General features: G+C 38.9%; 1 protein-coding gene across 3 annotated transcripts in view; it reads left to right on the plus strand.

The window, feature by feature from the left end:
- Positions 1–24,699, plus strand: part of GABRB2 (gamma-aminobutyric acid type A receptor beta2 subunit) — a 305,548-nt gene that overhangs the window by 113,184 nt on the left and 167,665 nt on the right. For all 3 annotated transcript variants that reach the window (XM_018050082.1, XM_018050081.1, XM_018050083.1), the window contains exon 5: positions 22–242. In XM_018050082.1, the coding sequence (XP_017905571.1) occupies positions 22–242 (221 nt within the window). The remainder of the gene's footprint in view (positions 1–21; positions 243–24,699) is intronic.

The following is a 24,699-nucleotide window of genomic DNA, read 5'->3' on the forward strand; positions in this document are numbered from 1 at the left end:
TTTATCTTCTCAATTTCACAGGATTATACCTTGACAATGTACTTTCAGCAAGCTTGGAGAGATAAGAGGCTGTCCTATAATGTAATACCTTTAAACTTGACTCTGGACAATAGAGTGGCAGACCAGCTCTGGGTGCCTGATACCTACTTCCTGAACGATAAGAAGTCATTTGTGCACGGAGTGACCGTCAAGAACCGTATGATCCGCCTGCATCCAGATGGGACAGTCCTTTATGGCCTCAGGTCTGTAGTGACCATTTCAATATTGAACTTTTCCTGAGCACAATACTTTCTGTTCTTTATTGAAGGGAAATATTGTGTTATTTTCCTGAGTCCTCCTTTAATTCTGCTGATAAGCAGTTAAACCTCCTATTCAACAGACATCTGAGAGCTTAGGGTAGCATGTTTACAAAGGGACTTATCCCCAGCTAAGCCTAAGTTTTTTTCTGAATTATCTTCCAATATCAGCTGCTGATCCTAAAGCTGCTTTCTTTAAGAGGTAGGGATAAGCAATATTAAAATAGCTTGCACATGGGGTTTCTTTAAAGTGGAAAAAAGTTCTGAATGCCCAATGCTTGTTTGAAAGTGGCAGATGCTCTGTTTCCTGAATTGTTCCTGAGCTCAGTGAGGAAAAATAAAACAAGTTAACTGGCAGTATCTGCAGACTCCACCAAAGTGGTGGCATTTGAACAGATTTATGGAAGAGAACTGAGAAGGCCAGAACTGAGTCTGGCCTTCCAAGGACACGAAGGCTTTCTGTGTCCTCTCACCTCCAAGGAGTAATCAGACTTGCAAATAAATAAAGCCATCATCTCATGTTTATTAATAGTGAATTGACACTATTAAATGCACTTTTATAGCAGAAAAGGATTGTGATGCTCTGCTCTCTTTGGTGGATAAGTTGTGAAATATTAGTTTCATCTATAAAAAGTTTATTTTCCTGGAAAATGATGAAGAAAAAAGATATCTGTCTTACTCTGAAAACATCTCAGGGTAAAGAATTCCTGTGCATTATTAGGGAAAAAAACAACATTTTGTAATGTTCAATGTGTCTGATATATTCTGTTTTACATGAACACTTGATGACTTTATCATAATGGTGATGATAATAACAATATTGTTATTCATTTATTGAACAAACTTGTCAGGGGTCAGACATTAGTTAGTACACTCCATGTGTTATTACAGTTATGATGACATGCAACAACCTCATAAGTTAAAACTGTTACGGTCTTTATTTCAAATGAAGGCTGGTATAGCTTGTCTAATATCACAGAGAAGTAAACAGTGAAAATGGGATCCCAGTCCTGTTCTAAGTTCAGAGCCAGAGCTCATAACTGTTAGCCTAGGATGCCTCTCACTCTGGCATTGTTCCTATCTGTTACATCTCATTTTCATTATCTGCTGTATTCAGTGTCCTAATTGGTTCATTGTCTTAGATCCTTATAAGCCAGCTTCTTTGTTTATCCTGTTTGTAGAGAGAATAGTATTTGTTTATCAAGGGAGGGAGAGAGGGAAGCAAAGAGAGAACATGTTTGTACTCCATCAGCCATTGAAAGTAAAGAGATGGATTGGATACAGGCACTGCTCACGTACAAGCCTTATGGAAAAAGGGAAACAGAGGAAAAATAAGACAAGTTAACTGGCAGTATCTGCAGACTCCACCAAAGTGGTGGCATTTGAATGGATTTATGGAAATAACTGTCTTAGCATATATATTGTGGAATCTATTACAAACATAAGGCATCACAAAGACCTTGATAAAATGGTGACCACATGGGCAGTGGAGGTTGTAATTCACATGTTTTAAGAGTTACACACAGAGAGAAGTCAGAATCCTGAAGAAGGCAGAGAGAGGCACAGAAATAAGTTACTAATTCAGCAGGGAGTGGCAAGTTTTGGCAAAGCATTTGATCCAGTGCTGGATGCATTTGCCCAGCAGATCTTCACAGCAATCATGTAGAAATAATCTTGCCCTCTTCGTTTTTCCTGATGATACCCACATTTAGAACAGAGAACCAGTTATGTTCTCTGTTATACCCAGCATTGGCAAAGCACCTACACTATAAATAAAGTAAATGAAGATTGTCAGTGAATTCTGAATGCACATATTCAAAGTTGAATGGGTGGGGAAAATCAGCAATCAGAATGTCTGTACAATTGAGAGGGAAAAGAGGGGGCCAGCACAGGTGATAAATACGGCTCTTTTAAGGCATTAAGCCAATAATCAGACAAAAAAGGTGGTTGCTATTCATTCTTATCAAGACCAACTGGATACCATTACTGAAAATCATCACTCTCTCAGCCCTGCTTCCAACAAGGACTGTCAACATATGCAAGTTCCTGAACACATCTGATGTCCATAAAATTAACATTTCTTCTTGAAGAAGGCTCATAGATTATGATTGTTCTATCAATTGTATAGTTACTTCTGAATATGAAATTGGTAAGAGGTTTTTCAGGAAATTTGTATATATCTCTTCCAGCTTTTAGCTGATAGAACAATTTATTTCTTGGCTGAAGTTTGATGCAGGCTGGATATCCCTTTGTAACAGCAGAAGTTTCATTTTTTCAATAAGTAAGTGAAAGGAACTCAATTAAAATCACTACTGGTGGGTTGATTAAGACCTGCTTAATTCCTCCTGCTACTTATCTACCCCATGACCTCAGTCATTCTACACCCTGACCTCAGTTCTTAGTTTGCTAAAAATTTAACTTGTATCTATGTTCAGTAGTGACTGTCTTCCAACTGCATTTAGAATAGTAATAATATTAATATTAGTAGTTAATACTCATTAAAGGATTTAGTCTGTACTTGGCACTGTGCCAGAACATTCCTTATATAGTTTCATTTAATATCAACTTTAATTCCTACAAAGTGGGCACTGTTGGTTTGTTGATTGATTGGTTTTTCCTTCTTATATGAAGCAGCTCTGGAACTTGTATACCAAGTTACACAGCTACTGCCCAGGAAAGCATAATTGTTTGAATACAGAGATCTTGCTCTTTATTATCATTCTGTCCTACTCCTTAGGTACTTGCAAGTGGAAGTAAAGAATAGTAGAAATCACCTGAGAGCATGCAAAGGAAAAAAAGGAAGGTAAAGACTAGTGAGATGGGAATACCTTGCATTGATCCACAGATACAGACATTGTTCTGATTAATAGAATAAGTCCCTAAAGAACTATAGTCCTGAGTCATCTGTGGAAGGTTCACTTTTAGGTTCTAAGATTCACATCAATCCCAGTTTACAAAGGTATGATTTTTGGTGTGTATAATGATGGGGCACAGAAAAGATCATTGCAGAGAAACCGATAAAGGCAAGGTTCATCAGTTGGGATAAGGAGAGCTGAAAGGCAACCATGAAGACCTAGATATAGAAAACTGGTACAATGAAGGCTTTAAATATCAAGGCAGTGATGAAGAAATTGGGTAGAACAAATCCTCTGGGCTGAATGTCATACATGTTCAAGGCAAAATCCTTTAAGGATTTAAGTGTTTCTTCTGTTGAGATGTACAAAGATTGGCAGGGGTAAGGGGGCTAGAGGAGAAGTCATTGAAGTCATTCAGAGGATCTGAGTATGCCTCTTGTAAAGTTTCCTTAGTGAAATTTTTAGGTGTTAAAACATATTTAAGATAATATAGTATGAAGAATATTAATGTTTCTTTAATTTCATGGTGAGTATACAGGTGTTTGGGCTTCCCTGGTGGTTCAGCTGGTAAAGAATCCACCTGCAATATGGGAGACCTGGGTTCAATTCCTGGGTTGGGAAGACCCCCTGAAGAAGGGAAAGGCTACCCACTCTAGTATTCTGGTCTGGAGAATTTGATGGACTGTATTGTACATAGGGTTGCAGAGAGTCAGACACGACTGAACAACTTTCACTTTCACCTTCATACAGGTGTTTGTCATGCTGTTCTTTCAACGTGTCTTCAGGTTTGAAATTTTTCGTGATAAAATTTGAAAAAGAAAAATGGCCTTGGCATCTCTGGTTCTATTATCTAGGAAATTGCACTCAAGATTTAGAAGTCTGCAGCCAGAGAATGTTATTTCTCATCTCTTAGAGGTAGAGAATTACCTATATGTGACATGTACTTTTAGTAGCTGTGTGTGAAAACAAGGTCATCTCACCGTAGAGGATGTGTACTCAGTGGGTAGGGTCCTTGATTTCAGACAACCAGGCTGTGATCTTCCTGATCCAGGGATCAAACCCAGGTCTTCTACATTGCAGGCAGATTGTTTACTGTCTGAGTCCCCAAGAAAACCCTGATTGTTGTTGTTATTGCTGTTGTTGTAGGTTGGGCATTAACATGTTTTTATTCTGATTGGATTTTTGTTTCCCCATTGCCAAAAGAATGGATGAGCAGCTTACTCTGTCATTCCGTTACTCTTCAGGTTGATTATCATTTTAGAAGCACAGAGTTCTGATGCTGTGCAGAGACACAGTTGCTCAGTGCAGCTGATTTCCTTAACAAAGTATAATGGCAATAGAACTTGTGTTTTAGCTTGGGCTTTTGTCTTTGACCTCTTATTTAGCCTTAAGCATCTTCTTCAGGTTTTAATTTCCTCATAAATAAAAAAGGTAGGGGGATCAATAATGTCATTTTAATAACCCAGTCATCTTCTGAATCAAATGAGATTAATAAATATAAAAAAATTGATATTCTGACATCAGTCTGCAAAGTGAAATTAAATATTTGGAGTAGCATAGTAATTTGTAGATAATAAGTATGCCATGTTACTTAATATTTGATAAAGAAATGAATGCTGGGGATATTTGATAAATAAACAGAAGGCTACAACAGAGAAAGCTTTAGCTATCAAGGTAGTAGTTTTATATTGTAGAATTTTACCCCAGGTATCTTTCCATGATTCTTTGAAGACACTCCTTTGTCTTGAACAAAAAGAACAAGAGGAGCAGAAATGAGGAAGTCAGTTGAAGAGATGGGAAAGGTCCAGGTCAGACATGTCTAATATGAAAAAGGGAACTACTAAAATACTAAGAGGATTGTCAAACCATTTTGAGATCACAAAACTACAGTGGAGCCAATTATCTCCAGCCATTGCTTTGGCAGCCTGAGATGAAGAAAAAGGACGGTAGGTGCCTGGTTTGAGACCCAAGTTGCTGTGACAGCCTTTAAAAAGTGTCCTGTAGCCACAGACCCACTGTCTCGTTTGTGGCATGCCCTCTAATTTTCATGTGATCAAGCATTGTATATTTTCTCTTAAACCAGGCCTTTCTTTTTATTCTCATCATGACTTATCAAGCATCCACTTTTTAAACCGTATTGAAAGATCTACAGAAATAATTAAGAAAAGTGATGAGTAATGTTATTTTTCAAGTCTGAGTTTATAGTTTATGACTAAAGAGTAACAATATCCTTAAATAAAGATTCCTACCTTCACTCTTGGCTAGTTGATAACTCAGTTATGCCAGTGTGATCATGAGATAAAATACCTCCTTTCTTTTATGATACTATTTATATATTTCTTTAAGAGATATGGCTGAAGGTAAAAATATTTTCTTGGGATTAGCCCAGCTGTAGAAGTGGTGACAACAGACTTTTCACTGTCTAGGAAGAAGAATTCCTAGCAATTTATAAAGCAAATATTTCAAATCGATTAATTATATTTAATTCCAAGATAAAATTTGTCCAATAAAATTATTTTCAGAACACTTCAACGAAAAATGGCATAGAAAGTACAGAATTTCTGCTGATGAGTGCAACTAAAGCAAGTGAAAATCAGATTAATCTGGTGTTGATATTATTTCATAAAGAATGTTACATAGGTGTAATTTAGACTGTTACAGAGAAGGCAATGGCACCCCACTCCAGTACTCTTGCCTGGAAAATCCCATGGGTGGAGGAGCCTGGTAGGCTGCACTCCATGGGGTCGCGACTTCACTTTTACTTTTCCCTTTCATGCATTGGAGAAGGAAATGGCAACCCCCTCCAGTGTTCTTGCCTGGAGAATCCCAGGGATGAGGGAGCCTGGTGGGCTGCCGTCTATGGGGTCACACAGAGTCGGACACGACTGAAGTGACTTAGCAGCAGCAGCAGCAGCAGCAGCAGATTGTTACCAGGTTGATGCAAAAGTAATTATGATTCTGGACCCTGAATTTTAAGTCATTATAACTAGGCTGAAATACATCTTTATTAATCAAAATAGGAGTCATTACAATCAACACTTTTTTGCCGATGAGAAATAAGTTTGTTTATTCCTGTAACATAAAAATCCATGTTTCAGGATTTGTTGAACTGTTGGAAAGCATTTTATGCCTCCTGTTGGATATGGAAGTATTTTCCCTGCAAAATATTGTTGAGATGCCTGAAGAAGTGGAAGTCAGTTGGCTAGAAGTTAGGCGAATATGGCAGATGAGGCAAAACTTTGTAACCCAGTTTGTTCAACTTTTGAATGACATGTGGTCAGGCATTGTTGTGGAAAGGAATAGGACCCTTTCTGTTGACCGATACTGGCTGCAGGTGTTGCAGCTTTTGGTGCATCTCATTGATGTGCTGAGCATACTTCTCAGATGTAATGGTTTCACAGGAATTCAGAAAGCTATAGTGGATCAGACGGGCAGCAGACCAGCAAACAGTGTCCATGATCCTTTTTTCGTGCTGTTTTGGCTGTGGGAAATGCTTTGGAGCTTCTTCTTGGTCTAACCACTAAGCTGGTCATGGCTGGTTGTCGTATAAAATCTCCTTTTCATTGTACATCATAATCAGATCGAGAAGTGGCTCACTGTTGTTGCATAAAATAAAAGAAGATGACACTTCAAAACAACAAATTTTGACTTGAGATCAGCTCATGAGATACCCTCTTATCAAGCATTTTTACCTTTCCAGTTTGCTTCAAGTGTCTAATAACTCTAGAATGGTTGATGTTGAGTTCTTGGGCAACTTCCTGTGTAGTTGTAAGAGAATCAGCGTCGAAGATACTCTCAGTTGGTCATTGTCAACTTCCGATGGCCAGTCACTGTGCCCCTCATCTTCAATGTTCTGGTCTCCTTTGCAAAGTTCTTGACTGCACTGTGTGTTCATTAGCAGTTCCTGGGCCAAATGCTGGTTGATACTGAGAGTTGTCTCCAATGCCTTATGACCCATTATGAGCCTGGGTAAGAAAATATCTCAAATTTGCTTTTCATCTAGCATCATTTCCATAGTCTAAAATACTTGTAAATAGCAAATAATAATTTACTACCAAAAAACATAAAGCATGAAATGCACATTAAAATGCTGTATAACATAACCACATTTATTTAATAATGTATTCTAGTATGAAATGGCAAAGTTCAACAATGCAAAATTGAAATTACTTTTGCACAAACTTAATATTTATTTAAAATAGAAGTCATTTACTAGATTTCAGAAATCTAATGAATAATTACTCTGATCAGAGAATCAGGAGATCTGCATTCTAATTTTACATTTTAGTTCAGTTGCTCAGTCATGTCCAACTCTTTGCCACCCCTATAGACTGCAGCATGCCAGGCTTATTTAGTGGTTGTTATAATTATTCCTTTAAATTATTTCTTTTTTTTAATGAGGATTTTGCTACTTTTATTTTTTTGGTTTAAAATGAACTGTTTAATCCCCTTAAATTTTTTTTTAATTTTTATTTTTACTTTATTTTGCTTTACAATACTGTATTGGTTTTGTCATACATTGACATGAATCAGTCACGGGTGTACATGAGTTCCCAATCCTTAACTCCCCTCCCACCTCCCACACCATATCATCTCTCTGGATCATCGCTGTGCACCAGCCCCAAGCATCCTATATCCTGCATCGAACATAGACTGGCGATTCGTTTCTTACCTGATAGTATACATGTTTCAATGCCATTATCCCAAATCATCCCACCCTCTCCCTCTCCCACAGAATCTAAAAGTCCGTTCTATACATCTGTGTCTCTTTTGCTGTCTTGCATAGAGGGTTACCATTACCATCTTTCTAAATTCCATATATATGTGTTAGTATACTGTATTGGTGTTTTTCTTTCTGGCTTACTTCACTCTGTATAATCGGCTCCAGTTTCATCCACCTCATTAGAACTGATTCAAATGTATTCTTTTTAATAGCTGAGTAATAATCCATTGTGTATATGTACCACAGCTTTCTTATCCATTCATCTGCTGATGGACATCTAGGTTGCTTCCATGTCCTGGCTATTATAAACAGTGCTGCGATGAACATTGGGGTACATGTGTGTCTTTCAATTCTGGTTTCCATGGTGTGTATGCCCAGCAGTGGGATTGCTGGGTCATAAGGCAGTTCTATTTCTAGTTTTTTAAGGAATCTCTGCACTGTTCTCCATAGTGGCTATACTAGTTTGCATTCCCACCACAGTGTAAGAGGGTTCCCTTTTCTCCACACCCTCTCCAGCATTTATTGCTTGTAGACTTTCACATCGCTGCCATTCTGACTGGTGTGAAATGATACCTCATTGTGGTTTTGATTTGCATTTCTCTGATAATGAGTGATGTTGAACATCTTTTCATGTGTTTGTTAGCCATCCATATGTCTTCTTTGGAGAAATGTCTATTTAGTTCTTTGGCCCATTTTTTGATTGGGTCATTTATTTTTCTGCACTTGAGCTGTAGGAGTTGCTTGTATATTTTTGAGATAAGTTGCTTGTCAGTTGTTTCATTTGCGATTATTTTCTCCCATTCAGAAAGCTGTCTTTTCACCTTGCTTATATTTTCCTTTGTTGTGCAGAAGCTTTTAATTTTAATTAGATCCCATTTGTTTATTTTTGCTTTTATTTCCAGAATTCTGGGAGGTGGATCATAGAGGATCCTGCTGTGATTTATGTCAGATAGTGTTTTGCCTATGTTCTCTTCTTGGAGTTTTATAGTTTCTGGTCTTACGTTTAGCTCTTTAATCCATTTTGAGTTTATTTTTGTGTACGGTGTTAGAAAGTGATCTAGTTTCATTCTTTTACAAGTGGTTGACCAGTTTTCCCAGCACCACTTGTTAAAGAGATTGTCTTTAATCCATTGTATATTCTTGCCTCCTTTGTCGAAGATAAGGTGTCCATAGGTGTGTGGATTTATCTCTGGGCTTTTTATTTTGTTCCATTAATCTATATTTCTGTCTTTGTGCCAGTACCATACTGTCTTGATGACTGTGGATTTGTAGTAGAACCTGAAGTCAGGGAGGTTGATTCCTCCAGTTCCATTCTTCTTTCTCAAGATTGCTTTGGCTAGTCGAGGTTTTTTGTATTTCCATACAAATTGTGAAATTATTTGTTCTAGCTCTGTGAAAAAATAACATTGGTAGCTTGATAGGGATTGCATTGAATCTGTAGATTGCTTTGGGTAGTATACTCATTTTCACTATATTGATTCTTCTGATCCATGAACATGGTATATTTCTCCATTTATTAGTGTCCTCTTTGATTTCTTTCATCAGTGTTTTATAATTTTCTACATATAAGTCTTTTGTTTCTTTAGGTAGATATATTCCTAAGTATTTTATTCTTTTCGTTGCAATGGTGAATGGGATTGTTCCCTTAATTTCTTTTTCTACTTTCTCATTATTAGTGTATAGGAATACAGGGGATTTCTGTGTGTTGATTTTATATCCTACAACTTTACTATATTCATTGATTAGCTCTAGTAATTTTCTGGTAGAGTCTTTAGGGTTTTCTATGTAGAGGATCATGTCATCTGCAAACAGTGAGAGTTTTACTTCTTTTCCAATTTGGATTCCTTTTCTTTCTTTTTCTGCTCTGATTGCTGTGGCCAAAACTTCCAGAACTATGTTGAATAGTAGCGGTGAAATTGGGCACCGTTGTCTTGTTCCTGACTTCAGGGGAAATGCTTTCAGTTTTTCACCATTGAGGATAATGTTTGTTGTGGGTTTGTCATATATAGCTTTTATTATGTTGAGGTATGTTCCTTCTATTCCTGCTTTCTGGAGAGTTTTTATCATAAATGGATGTTGAATTTTGTAAAAGGCCTTCTCTGCATCTATTGAGATAATCATATGGCTTCTATTTTTCAATTTGTTAATGTGGTGAATTACATTGATTGATTTGCGGATATTGAAGAATCCTTGCATTCCTGGGATAAAGCCCACTTGGTCATGGTGTATGATATTTTTAATGTGTTGTTGGATTCTGATCGCTAGAATTTTGTTGAGGATTTTTGCATCTATGTTCATCAGTGATATTGGCCTGTAGTTTTCTTTTTTTTGTGGCATCTTTGTCAGGTTTTGGTATTAGGGTGATGGTGCCCTCGTAGAATGGGTTTGGAAGTTTACCTTCCTCTGCAATTTTCTGGAAGAGTGGAGTAGGATAGGTGTTAGCTCTTCTCTATGAATTATTTCTAAATTTTATTTTAGCTCCTCAAGTCTTAATACATGTGATCTTGTAATCTGTAACATATATACTTTAAGACTCCCATGTTATTTTATGTAAAGCAGTATTTAAAGTGGTACTGATATGCTTTAGCAATCATAGTTACCATCTTGAAAAAAAATCTCCTGATTCATTAAGAAAGCAAAAACAAAATCATTGCATTCAGGTATACAAGAAACTGGAATTATCCACTAATGGCTTTTTTTGTGAATGAAAAAATGTATATATTTCTTAAAATTTGAAATCTGAATCCCAATTGGACTGCATATTATTTATGCTAAGTCATTAACATTATATCTTAAGCATTTTAGCACATTGTTAAAACTGTTCAACAAAAACAAAACAATACCCATTTCCCATTATACGATGTTACATAATTATTGTTAAACAAATTTCAAACCCTTAATTCTACCACCCAGAGTTAACCATACCTGTACCTTGCTTCATACTCTTCCAGATATTTTTCTCATAAAAAGCATATAGGTAGTTTATCATAAAACAGATTCATATTATACATACAATTTTGTGATCTTATTTTTTTCTTTAACAATGAATAATTTTTCTATAGCAATGATTATCATGTCAATAAAGCTCTGCTGACTATCATTATTCAACCATTATAACACAAATTTGGGATATATTTCTTTATCCAATATAGGATATGGTTTGTGGTTTTGATATAAGGTGACATATGTGGTTATTGCTATAAAATGAAGGACTACTATTTCAAATTTACTCACTATTTTAATGACAAGCAAAGCTTTTTCCAACTCAATTTATAATCTCAAACTTGTGCTGTTGTATCTTGTGGTGTCATTGTTTAAATAAATGGCTCAGGAGATGTACTGATACAGAATAGGACAGTTCTTATGGAAGGACTGACTTTCTTACTCTTCTGACCCATCTAAGAATAGCTGTTTGTCTTTTGGAATGAGGGAGGAGCCCTTGACTTCATATGTCTATACACCTCCCATATGTAACATTAGGTCAGAAACATGTCACTTCTGATTAAAGGTTCACATTCTTAAAGAAAGATTCAGCAGGAAGCAGAAGGTAATTCAACTACCTCCTGCTATGTATGTTCTGTCATTGGGAAAATGGCAAAGGATAATGTTAGCCTGTAATGGATTTAGACAGGCAAGGTTTATTAATTTTATCTTCTCCCTCTATTCCTAAAGCTTTACCACAAGATATTAGGCAAGTGAATAGCTGAATAGCCATCTCATACTGAAATATAGTATACTAAACATTAATATCTAATTTTTTACTTGATTTCCTAATTGGTTTAATTCATTTTCATAGATATACTGAGTGAATGCATTTTGTCAAGAAGAATAACAGAGATTTTTAGTAAGAACATTGGTTCTTTTGGCCAGGATGTGAGACCCTGTACTCTAGATTTATCAGTCTTCTAAGTAAGAAAAAAATCACCTTAATCTACCTCTTCTCTATGGCAAGAAAAACATACATCCCCCCTAAGAGCTGAATTTGATTTTTAAAAGTTAGAGCCTTTTTTTTTTTTTTTTTTTGGCCATGCATATGGCATGTTGGGCTTCCCAGTTGGCTCAGTGGTAAAGAATCTGCCTGCCTGTGCAAGAAACACAAGACATGCAGATTCGACCCCTTGGTCAAGAAGATGCAACCCACTAGGCAACCCAGCCTAGGAATGGCAACCCACTGCGATATTCTCACCTGGAAAATTCCACAGAGGAGCCTGGTGTGCTGCAGTTCATGGGGTTGTGGGGAGTTGGAGGTGACTGAGCATGTCATCGCATGTCAATGGCTTGTTGTTGTTGCTCATGTGCTAAGTTGTATCTGACTCTTTGAGGCCCCATGAACTGTAGCACACTAGGCTTCCCTGTCCATCACCAACTACTGGAGCTTGCTCAAACTCATGTCCATTGAGTCAGTGATGCCATCCAACCATCTTATCCTCTGTTGCCTCATTCTTCTCATCCTCAGTGTTTCCCATCAGTAGGGTCTTTTCCAGTAAGTCAGCTCTTTGCATCAGGTGGCCAAAGTATTGGAGCTTCAGCTTCAACATGTTTTTCCAATGATTATTCATGGTTGGTTTCCTTTAGTATTGACTGATATGATCTCCTTGCTGTCTGTGATATTTTCAAGGGTCTTTTCCAGCACTATAGTTCAAAAATATCAATTATTTGGTGCTTTACCTTCTTTATTGTCCAGCTCTCACATCCGTACATGACTACTGGAAAAACCAGTTTTGAGTAGATGGATCTTTGTGATGCCTCAGCTTTTTAATATACTGTCTAGTTTTGTCATAGCTTTTCTTCCAAGGAGCAAGTGTCTTTTAATTCCATGGTTTCAGTCACCATCTGCAGTGATTTTGGAGCTTGTGGGATGTGGGGACTTAGTTTTCCTGACCAAGGAATGAACCTGTGCTCCTTGCATTGGATGCACACAGTCTTAACCACTGGACCACTAGGGAGGTCCCTGTAATTAATTTTTAAAAGAAATTTCTTGACCATTATTTTCCATATAAATAAAATTATTTATATTAAAAGTGATTTTTTTAGAATTTCTCTCATCTTCAAGTTCACCTTCTAAGAAGAGAGAGGCTCAGAGAGGGAAGTGATGGGGCCAAATGTCACACAGACAATTGATGGCAAGGCACGAAGCTGATCTCAATTCCCTGACTCCTAATCCAGCACTTGTTGTTGTTTCTGCTGTTGCTGGAGTCATTTGGTGATTTGCAATCATCTTAGTCTGACTGATGCCAGCAAATATTAATAAGTAAAATCCAAACCAAAAATAGCAGAATCAGAATTACACCATTCTTTAGACCGTAGAAATACATACTTGAGGCAGTGTGTATTTAGCAGTCCTGGGAAATCATCCAGGATTTTTTTTTTTGCTGCTGTATTTTGCTGATTTTTAGATAACATTTAAAGAGGAAAAGAAAATCTGCCCAACTTTTTCTCAAATATTACTGACTCATCACATTCCTGTAATCAGCAAGTCTCATTTGCTAACAGTTAGATGGGTCCATTGACTTCCTACTTTCGCATTCCAGTCCCCTATAATGAAAAGGACATCTTTTTGGGGTGTTAATTCTAGAAGGTCTTGGAGGTCTTCATAGAACTGTTCAACTTCACCTTCTTCAGCATTAAATGTCGGGGCATGGACTTGGATTACTGTGATATTGAATGGTTTGCCTTGAAAACGAACAGAGATCATTCTGTCATATTTGGACTGCATCCAAGTACTTCATTTCAGACTCTCTTGATGACAATGATGGCTAATCCATTTCTTCTAAGGGATTCTTGCCCACAGTAGTAGATATAATGGTCATCTGAGTTAAATTCACCCATTCCAGTACATTTTAGTTCGCTGATTGCTAAAACGTCCATGTTCACTCTTACCATCTCCTGTTTGATCACTTCCAATTTGTGTTGATTCATGAACCTAACATTCCTGGTTCCTATGCAATATTGCTCTTACAGCATTGGAACTTGCTTTCATCACCAGTCACATCCACAGCTGGGTGTTGTTTTTGCTTCGGCTCCATCCCTTCATTCTTTCTGGAGTTATTTCTCCAATAATCTCCAGTAGCATATTGGTCACCTACCAACCTAGGGAGTTAATCTTTCAGTGTCCTATCTTTTTGCTTTTCATACTGTTCATGGAGTTCTCAAGGCAGGAATACTGAAGTGGTTTGCCATTCCCTTCTCCAGTGGACCACCTGACCTGCCTCTTGAGAAATCTATATGCAGATCGGGAAGCAATAGCTAGAACTGGACATGGAAAAATACACTGGTTCCAAATAAGAAAAGGAATATGTCAAAGCTGTATATTGATTGTCACCCTGTATATTTAACTTATATGCAGAGTACATAATGAGAAACGATGGGCTGGAGGAAGCACAAGCTGAAATCAAAATTTCTGGGAGAAATACCAAAAACCTCAGATATGCAGATGACACCACCCTTATGGCAGAAAGTGAAGAAGAACTAAAGAGTCTCTTGATAAAAGAAAGAGGAGAGTGAAAAAGTGGGCCTAAGTCTCAACATTCAGAAAACTAAGATCATGGCATCTGGTCCCATCACTTCATGGCAAATAGATGGAGAAACAATGGAAACAATGTCAGACTTTATTTTGGGGGGCTCCCAAATCACTGCAGATGGTGACTGCAGCCATGAAATTAAAAGATGCTTTCTCCTTGGAAGAAAAGTTATGACCAACCTAGACAGCATATTAAAAAGCAGAGACATTACTTTGCCATCAAAGGTCCATCTATTCAAGACTGTGGTTTTTCCAGTGGTCATATATGGATGTGGGAGTTGGACTATAAAGAAACCTGAGTGCAGAAGAATTGATGCTTTTGAACTGTGGTATTGGAGAAGACTCTTGAGAGTCCCTTGGACTGCAAGGAGATCAAAGCAGTCAATCCTAAAGGAAATCAGTCCTGAATTTTCATTGGAAGGACTGATGTTGAAGGTGAAACTCCAGTAATTTGGCCACCTGATGTGAAGAATTGACTCATTGGAAAAAAGCCCTAATGCTGGGAAAGATTGAAGGCAGAAAGAGAAGGGGACAAGAGAATGAGATGGTTGGATGGCATCACTGACTCAACGGACATGAGTCTGAGTAAACTCTGGGAGCTGGTGATGGACTGGGAGATTTGGCATGCTGCAGTCCATGGGGTCACAAAAAGAAGAACAACTACAGAGCAATTGAAATGAACTGAACTGAACTGAAATGGGTGCATAGTTGTCCTCATATGCATTGATTTCAGTCTAATGAGAGCTGAATGTGACAGAACTAAAACTGAAGATATAAAGGACTGTGGTGGAAATGATGTGTGTTCAGACTCCAGGGGATGCAAAGCAGGGAAGACACCAGCTGTGCTCCCAATAAAGATATGTATCTTGTTTCAGATGCCAAAAAAATGGGGACTAGATGTTAATGGGCTTTGTCTGCAGAGAAGAAGCTGAGAAACCCATGAGGACACGCCATTCATTGGCTTGTGAATGTACTTGTATATAGCGTGGCTGTACATAGCACTAGCATGATCCTGATGTGACTAGGAGTGGACCTTCTGGGTCACAGGAATATTAGAGGCATATGGAAAGAAACCAAAACTTTATTTTGTTTTCTCTTAGTTTAAGAAAAGTATTTCCTAGTGGATGATTAAAATTGTTGCTGTTGTATAATATATATGCTTGTGTGGGTATATGTATATGTCCCTATTAGCTCAGTTGGTAAAGAGTCTACCTGCAATGCAGGAGACCCTGGTTCGATTCCTGGGTCAGAAAGATCCACTGGAGAAGAGATAGGCTACCCACTCCAGTATTCTTGAGTTTACCATGTAGCTCAGCTGGTAAAGAATCTGCCTGCAATGCGGGACACCTGGGTGCGATCCCTGGGTTGGGAAGATCCGCTGGAGAATGGAAAGAAGGGAAAAGCTACCCTCCAGTATGCTGGCCTAGGAGAATTCCTTGGACTATAGAATTCATGGGGTCTTAGAGAGTTGGACACGACTGAGCGACTTTCACTTCCACCCATTTATCAGTTCAGTTCAGTTCAGTTGCTAAGTTGTTCTTCACATCAGGTAGCCAAATTATTGGAGTTTCAGCTTCAAAATCAGTCCTTCCAATGAATAATCAGGACCGATTTCCTATAGGATGGACTGGTTGTATTTCATTGCAGTCCGAGAGACTCTAAAGAGTCTATTCTCAGCCATTAAAAAGAATACATTTGAATCAGTTCTAATGAGGTGGATGAAACTGGAGCCTATTATACAGAGTGAAGCAAGCCAAAAAGAAAAGCACCAATACAGTATACTAACACATATATATGGAATTTAGAAAGATGGTAATGATAACCCTGTATGCGAGACGGCAAAAGAGACACAGATGTATAGAACAGTCTTTTGGACTCTGTGGGAGAGGGAGAGGGTGGGATGATTTGGGAGAATGGCACTGGAACATGTATAATATCATATGTGGAATGAATCACCAGTCCAGGTTCAATGCATGATACAGGATGCTTGGGGCTGGTGCACTGAGATGACCCAGAGGGATGGTATGGGGAGGGAGGAGGTAGGGGGTGTTCAGGATGGGGAACACATGTATACCTGTGGCGGATTCATGTTGATATATGGCAAAACCAATACAATTTTGTAAAGTAATTAACCTCCAATTAAAAAAAATCTAAAAAAAAAAGTCTATTCCAATACCACAGTTCAAAAGCATAAATTCTTCGGTGCTCAGCCTTCTTTATGGTCCAACTCTCCCATCCATACATGACTACTGGAAAAACCATAGCTTTGACTAGATGGACCTTAGTCGGCAAAGTAATGTCTCTGCTTTTTAATATGCTGTCTCGGTTGGTCATAACTTTTCTTCCAAGGAGTAAGCGTCTTTTAAATTTCATGGCTACAGGCACCATCTGCAATGATTATGGAGCCCCCAAAAATAAAGTCTGAAACTGTTTCCAATGTTTGCCCATCTATTTGCCATGAAGTGGTGGGACCAGATGCAATGATCTTTGTTTCCTGAATGTTGAGCTTTAAGCCAACTTTTTCACTCTCCTCTTTCACTTTCATCAAGAGGCTTTTTAGTTCTTCTTCACTTTCTGCCATAAGGGTTGTGTCACCTGCATATCTGAGGTTATTGATATTTCTCCTGGACATTTTGATTCCAGCTTGTGCTTCATCCAGCCCAGCGTTTCTCATGATGTACTCTGCATATAAGTTAAATAAGCAGGGTGACAGTATACAGCTTTGACATACTCTTTTTCCTATTTGGAACCAGCCTGTTGTTCCATGTCTAGTTCTAACTGCTGCTTCTTGATCTGCATACAGATTTCTCAAGAGGCAGGTCAGGTAGTCTGGTATTCCCATCTCTTTCAGAATTTTCCACAGTTTATTGTGATTCACACAGTCAAAGGCTTTCACATAGTCAATAAAGCAGAAGCAAATGTTTTCCTGTAACTCTCTTGCTTTTTCCTGGAGAAGGCAATGGCACCCCACTCCAGTACTCTTGCCTGGAAAATCCCATGGATGGAGGAGCCTGGTGGGGTCACGACTGAGTGACTTCACTTTCACTTTTCACTTTCATGCATTGGAGAAGGAAATGGCAACCCACTCCAGTGTTCTTGCCTGGAGAATCCCAGGGACGGGGGAGCCTGGTGGGCTGCTGTCTATGGGGTTGCACAGTCAGACATGACTGAAGTGACTTAGCAGCAGCAGCTTGCTTTTTCCATGATCCAGTGGATGTTGGCAATTTGATCTCTGGTTCTTCTGTCTTTTCTAAAACAAGCTTGAACATCTGGAAGTTCATGGTTCACATATTGCTGAAGCCTAGCTTAAGAATTTTGAGCATTACTTTACTAGCGTGTGAGATGAGTACAATTGTGCAGTAGTTTGAGCATTCTTCGGCATTGCCTTTCTTTGGGATTGGAATGAAAAGTGATCTTTTCCATTCCTGTGGCCACTGTTGAGTTTTCCAAATTTGCTGGCTTATTGAGTGCAGCATTTTCACAGCTGAGTGCAGCATTTTCACAGCATCATCTTTTACGATTTGAAATAGCTCCACTGGAATTCTATCACCTCCACTAGCTTTGTTCATAGTGATGCTTCCTAAGGCCCACTTGACTTCACATTCCAGGATGTCTGGGTCTAGGTAAGTAATCACACCATCGTGATTATCTGGGTTGTGAAGATCTTTTTTATACAGTTCTTCTGTGTATTCTTGCCACCTCTTCTTAACATCTTCTGCTTTTGTTAGGTCCATACATTTCTGTCCTTTATTGAGCCCATCTTTGCATGAAATGTTCCCTTGGTGTCTCTAATTTTCGTGAAGAGATCTCCAGTGTTTCCCATTTTGTCATTTTCCTCTATTTCTTTGCATTGATTGGTGAGGAAGGCTTTCTTATCTCTCCTGGCTATTGTTTGGAACTCTGCATTCAGATGTGTATATCTTTCCTTTTCTCCTTTGCTTTTTACTTCTCTTCTTTTCACAGCTATTTGTAAGGCCTCCTCAGACAGCCATTTTGTATTTTTGCCCTCCTTTTTCTTGGGGATGGTCTTGCTCCCTGTCTCCTGTACAATGTCACAAACCTAAATCCATAGTCCATCAGGCACTCCGTCTATCAGATGTAGTCCCTTAAATCTATTTCTCACTTCAACTGTATAATCATAAGGGATTTGATTTAGGTCATACCTGAATGACCTAGTGGTTTTCCCTACTTTCTTCAATTTAAGTCTGAATTTGACAATAAGAAGTTCATGATCTGAACCACAGTCAGCTCCTGGTCATGGTTTTGCTTACTGCATAGAGTTTCTCCATGTTTGTTTGCAAAGAATATAATCAGTCTTATTTTGGTATTGACCATCTGGTCATGTCCATGATTAGAGTCTTCTATTGTGTAGTTGGAAGAGGGTGTTTGCTATGTCCAGTGCGTTCTCTTGGCAAAACTCTGTTAGCCATGCCCTGCTTCATTCTGTACTCCAAGGCCAAAATTGCCCATTACTCCAGGTGTTTCTTGACTTCCTACTTTTGAATCCCCTTGTTGTCATGTATGGATGTGAGAGTTGGACTGTGAAGAAGGCTGAGTGCTGAAGAATTGATGCTTTTGAACTGTGGTGTTGGAGAAGACTCTTGAGAGTCCCTTGGACTACAAAGAGATCCAACCAGTCCATTCTGAAGGAGATCAACCCTGGGATTTCTTTGGAAGGAATGATATTAAAGCTGAAACTCCAGTACTCTGGCCACCTCATGAGAAGAGTTGACTCATTGGAAAAGACTCTGATGCTGGGAGGGATTGGGGGCAGGAGGAGAAGGGGACGACAGAGGATCAGATTGCTGGATGGCATCACCGACTCGATGGATGTGAATCTGAGTGAACTTCAGGAGATGGAGATGAACAGGGAGGCCTGGCGTGCTGCTATTCATGGGGTTGCAAAAAGTCAGACACGACTGAGCGACTGAACTGAACTGATAATGAAAAGGACGTCTTTTTCGGGTGTTAGTTCTAGAAGGCCTTGTAGGTCTTCATAGAACCATTTAACTTCAGCTTCTTCAATGTTACTGGTCAGGGCATAGACTTGGGTTACTGTGTTATTGAATGGTTTGCCTTGGAAACAAACAGACATCATTCTGTCATTTTTGAGATTGCATCCAAGTACCACATTTGGACTCTTTTGTTGACTATGATGGCTACACCATTTCTTCTAAGGGATTCTTGCCCACAGTAGTAGATATAATGGTCATCTGAATTAAATTCACCCATTCCAGTCTATTTTAACTCGCTGATTCGTAAAATATTGTTGTTCACTTGTCCCATCTCCTATTTGACCACTTCCAATTTGCCTTGATTCATGGACCTAGCATTCCAGGTTCCTATGCAGTATTTCTCTTTACAGCATCAGACCTTGCTTCCATCACCAGTCTCATCCACATCTGGGTGTTGTTTTTGCTTTGGCTCCATCCCTTCATTCTTTCTGGAGTTATTTCTTCACTAATCTCTAATAGCATATTGGTCACCTACTGACCTGGGGAGTTCATGTTTCAGGGTCCTGTCTTTTTGGTTTTTCATACTGCCCACGGGGTTCTCAAACCACTGAAGTGGTTTGCCATTCCCTTCCTTCTCCAGTGGACCACATTTTGTCAGAACTCTCCACCAAGATCCATCCGTCTTGGGTGTCCCTGCACAGCATGGCTGATAATTTCATTGAGTTAGACACAGCTGTGGTCCATGTGATCAGATTGGTTAGTTTTCTGTGACTGTGGTTTCAGCTTGTCTGCCCTCTGATGGAGAATGATAAGAGGCTTATGGAAGCTTCCTGATGTGAATGACTGAGGGAGAATCTGGGTCTTGTTCTGATGGGTGGGGCCATGCTCAGTAAATCTGTAATCCAATTTTTTGTTGATGGGTGGAGCTGTGTTCCCTCCCTGCTATTTACCTGGGGCCACACTATGATGGGGGCTTCCCTTGTAGCTCAATTTGTTAGGAATCTGCCTGCAGTGCAGGAGACCAGGTTCGATCCCTGGGTCTAATCCCTTGGTCAGGGAAAATCCCCTGGAGGAAGAAATGGCAACCCACTCCAGTATTCTTGCTTGGAAAATCTCATGGACACAGGAGCCTGGTGGGAGGCAGTCCATGGGGTCACTAAGAGTCAGGTACGACTGAGCAACTAATACTTACTTATACTACGATAGAGTAACAATGTTTATATATACACACACACACAGATATATATGTGTGTGTGTATATATATATATATATTTATGAAATTAGGGTAATACAAAAGATACAACAAATGTGATTAAAGAAAACTTTATCTTTAATTATGAGAACAGTCAGTATTGGTTCAAGTTTGATTTAATGGAGTGATTTCTGCTTTCTTCATTTTTCATATAAAGCAAATAGAAACGCTGGAGAAGGGATAGCCTACCCACTCCAGTATTCTTGGGCTCCACTAGTGGCTTAGCTGGTAAAGAATCTGCCTGCACTATGGGAGACCTGGGTTTGATCTCGAGTTGGGAATATCCCCTCGAGAAGTAGTGGTAGTAGTGATAGCAGTAGTAAAGTTTAGTGCGTACTTTCTTTTATTGTTCATCATACAAAGTTATTCATTTTACAAAATTTATTGAAGTACAGTTGCTTTACAATTTTGTCTTATTTTCTGCTGTACAGCAAAATTATTCAGTTATTTGTGTGTGTGTGTACATATATATATTCTTTCCTTTCCATGGTGGTTTATTACTAGATATTGAATATAGTTGTTTGTACTATACAGTAGGACTTGTCCTTTATTCATTCTATATATAATAGTTTGCATGCACTGGTCATAGCAAACACTCTCTTCTAACAACACAAGAGAATACTCTACACATGGACATCACCAGATGGTCAACACCGAAATCAGATTGATTATATTCTTTGCAGCCAAAGATGGAGAAGCTCTATACAGTCAACAAAAACAAGACCAGGAGCTGACTGTGGCTCAGATCATGACCTCCATATTACCAAATTCAGACTGAAATTGAAGATGGCAGGGAAAACTGCTAGACCATTCAGGTATGACCTAAATCAAATCCCTTATGGTTATACAGTGGAAGTGAGAAATAGATTTAAGGGCCTAGATGTGATAGATAGAGTGCCTGATGAACTATGGAATGAGGTTCGTGACACTGTACAGGAGACAGAGATCAAGACCATCCCCATGGAAAAGAAATGCAAAAAAGCAAAATGGCTGTCTGGGGAGGCCTTACAAATAGCTGTGAAAAGAAGAGAGGCGAAAAGCAAAGGAGAAAAGGAAAGATATAAGCATCTGAATGCAGAGTTCCAAAGAATAGCAAGAAGAGATAAGAAAGCCTTCTTCAGTGATCAATGCAAAGATATAGAGGAAAACAACAGAATGGGAAAGACTAGAGATCTCTTCAAAAATTAGATACCAAGGGAACATTTCATGCAAAGATGGTCTTGATAAAGGACAGAAATGATATGAACCTAACAGAAGCAGAAGATATTAAGAAGAGATGGCAAGAATACACAGAAGAACTGTACAAAAAAGATCTTCATGACCCAGATAATCATGATGGTGTGATCACTAATCTAGAACCAGACATCCTGGAATGTGAAGTTAAGTGGACCTTAGAAAGTATCACTATGAACAAAGGTAGTGGAGGTGATGGAATTTCAGTTGAGCTGTTTCAAATCCAGAAAGATGATGCTGTGAAAGTGCTGCACTCAATATGCCAGCAAACTTGGAAAACTCAGCAGTGGCCACAAGACTGGAAAAGGTCAGTTTTCATTCCAGTCCCAAAGAAAGGCAATGCCAAAGAATGCTCAAACTATTGCACAATTGCACTCATCTCACATGCTAGTAAATTAATGCTCAAAATTCTCCAAGCCAGACTTCAGCAATATGTGATCCATGAACTTCCTGATGTTCAAGCTTGATTTAGAAAAGGCAGAGGAACCAGAGATCAAATTGCCAACATCTGCTGGCTCGTGGAAAAAGCAAGAGAGTTCCAGAAAAACATCTATTTCTGCTTTATTGACTATGCCAAAGCTTTTGACTGTGTGGATCACAATAAACTGTGGAAAATTCTGAAGGAGATGGGAATACCAGACCCCCTGACCTGCCTCTTGAGAACTCTGTATGCAGGTCAGGAAGCAACAGTTAGAACTGGACATGGAACAACAGACTGGTTCCAAGTAGGGAAAGGAGTATGTCAAGGCTGTATATTGTCACCCTGCTTATTTAACTTATATGCAGAGTACATCTTGAGAAACGCTGGACTGGAATAACACAAGCTGGAATAAAGATTGCTGGGAGAAATATCAGATATTTACCTCAGATATGCAGATGACACCACCCTTATGGCAGAAAGTGAAGAAGAACTAAAAAGCCTCTTGATGAAAGTGAAAGAGGAGAGTGAAAAAGTTAGCTTGAAGCTCAACATTCAGAAAATGAAGATCATGGCATCTGGTCTCATCATTTCATGGGAAATAGATGGGGAAACAGTGGAAACAGTGTCAGACTTTATTTTTGGAGGGGCTCCAAAATCACTGCAGATGGTGATTGCAGCCATGAAATTAAAAGATGCTTACTCCTTGGAAGAAAAGTTATAACCAACCTAGATAGTATATTAAAAAGCATAGACATTACTTTACCAACAAAGGTCCGTCTATTCAAGACTATGGTTTTTCCTTGGTCATGTATGGATGTGAGAGTTGGACTGTGAAGAAGGCAGAGCGCCAAAAAATTGATGCTTTTGAACTGTGGTGTTGGAGAAGACTCTTGAGAGTCCCTTGGACTGCAAGGAGATCCAACCACTCCATTCTGAACGAGATCAGTCCTGGGATTTCTTTGGAAGGAATGATGCTGAAGCTGAAACTCCAGTACTTTGGCCACCTCGTGCGAAGAGTTGACTCATTGTAAAAGACTTTGATGCTGGGAAGGATTGGGGGCAGGAGGAGAAGGGGATGACAGAGGATGAGATGGCTGGATGGCATCACTGACTCGACGGACATGAGTCTGAGTGAACTCCGGGAGTTGGTGATGAACAGGAGGTCTGGCGTGCTGCACGAAGAGTTGGACACGACTGAGCGACTGAACTGAACTGAACTGAATCCCAAAGTCCCAGTTCTTCCCTCCCTCCATGTCAACCACAGGTTTGTGCTCTTTGTCTGTGAGTCTGTTTCTGTTTCATAAATAAGTTCATTTGTGTCATATTTTATATATATAAGTGATATCACATATTTATTTTTCTCTTTTTACTTCCCTTAGTATGATAAAGTCTGGGTCCATCTTTGCTGCTGCTTCAAATGGCATTATTTCCTTCTCTTTTATGGCTGAGTAGTATTCCATTATTGTGTGTGAACGTGTGTGTGTGTGTGTGTGTGTGCGTGTGTGTGTGTGTTTGTGTGTGTTTCAGATCTTCTGTATCCATTCATCTGTTGATGGTCATTTCAGTTGTTTCCTTGTCTTGGTTATTATATATAGTGCTGCTATAAACATATAGGTGCATGTATCTTTTTGAATTATGGTTTTGTTTGGATATATGCCCTGGAGTCAGGTTACTGGATCAGAAAACAACCCTATTTTTACCTTTTTGAGAAATGTCTGTCTACAGAGTTTTCCATAGTGGCTGCACCAATTTACATTCCTATCAACCGTGTAGGAGGGTTCCGTTTTCTGTTGAATACTTTCTGTATGTCAAGCCCTGAATTTTTTTATGTTAATCCTGTGAAGCATGCTCCCATCATTGCGATTTTATAGTTGAAGGACACTCGGGCTTTGGGAAAGGAGGTAACTTCATAATGAATTTCCAGTCTCCGTACTGAACTCAAAGCCCATGATCTCATGCACCTTCCCAGAGAGTGTTCCCACAGACTCTGTTCCAAGAAGATGGATGCAAAAGACTCTGGGAGAAGCCTGTACTGAAAACACTGAAGAAGAATGGAGAGCCTAAATTTCCAGAGCCCCTGAAACAAACTTCTAAGAGTTATCTGTCTCCCCTCTAGAGAGAATTTCATTGGCATCATTCCAAATAGAGGAGTATGACCGTCTGTCTCTAATAGGACTCCACAGTAAGGACCTGTGCATGGTTTTTGGTATAGCTGTCCCCTTACAACTTGACATAGAGTATGTTCCTCAGGTATAATTTAATATCACTCTTTCCTTTCATGCTTTATTCTTAAGTGGATTTCTCCTTTGCAACTTTTAAGTGCAGAAGTTATTTTTGTTTTGCTTTTCTGAACACCCCAATTCAAGGATAAACAGTAATGCATTTCAGTCTGTGAGTTGGTGTAGAGGGATTTTGAAATTCTCTTCTATTTTAGAATTGCGCA

Source organism: Capra hircus, chromosome 7, assembly GCF_001704415.2.
Source record: "Capra hircus breed San Clemente chromosome 7, ASM170441v1, whole genome shotgun sequence".
NCBI lineage: Eukaryota > Metazoa > Chordata > Mammalia > Artiodactyla > Bovidae > Capra > Capra hircus.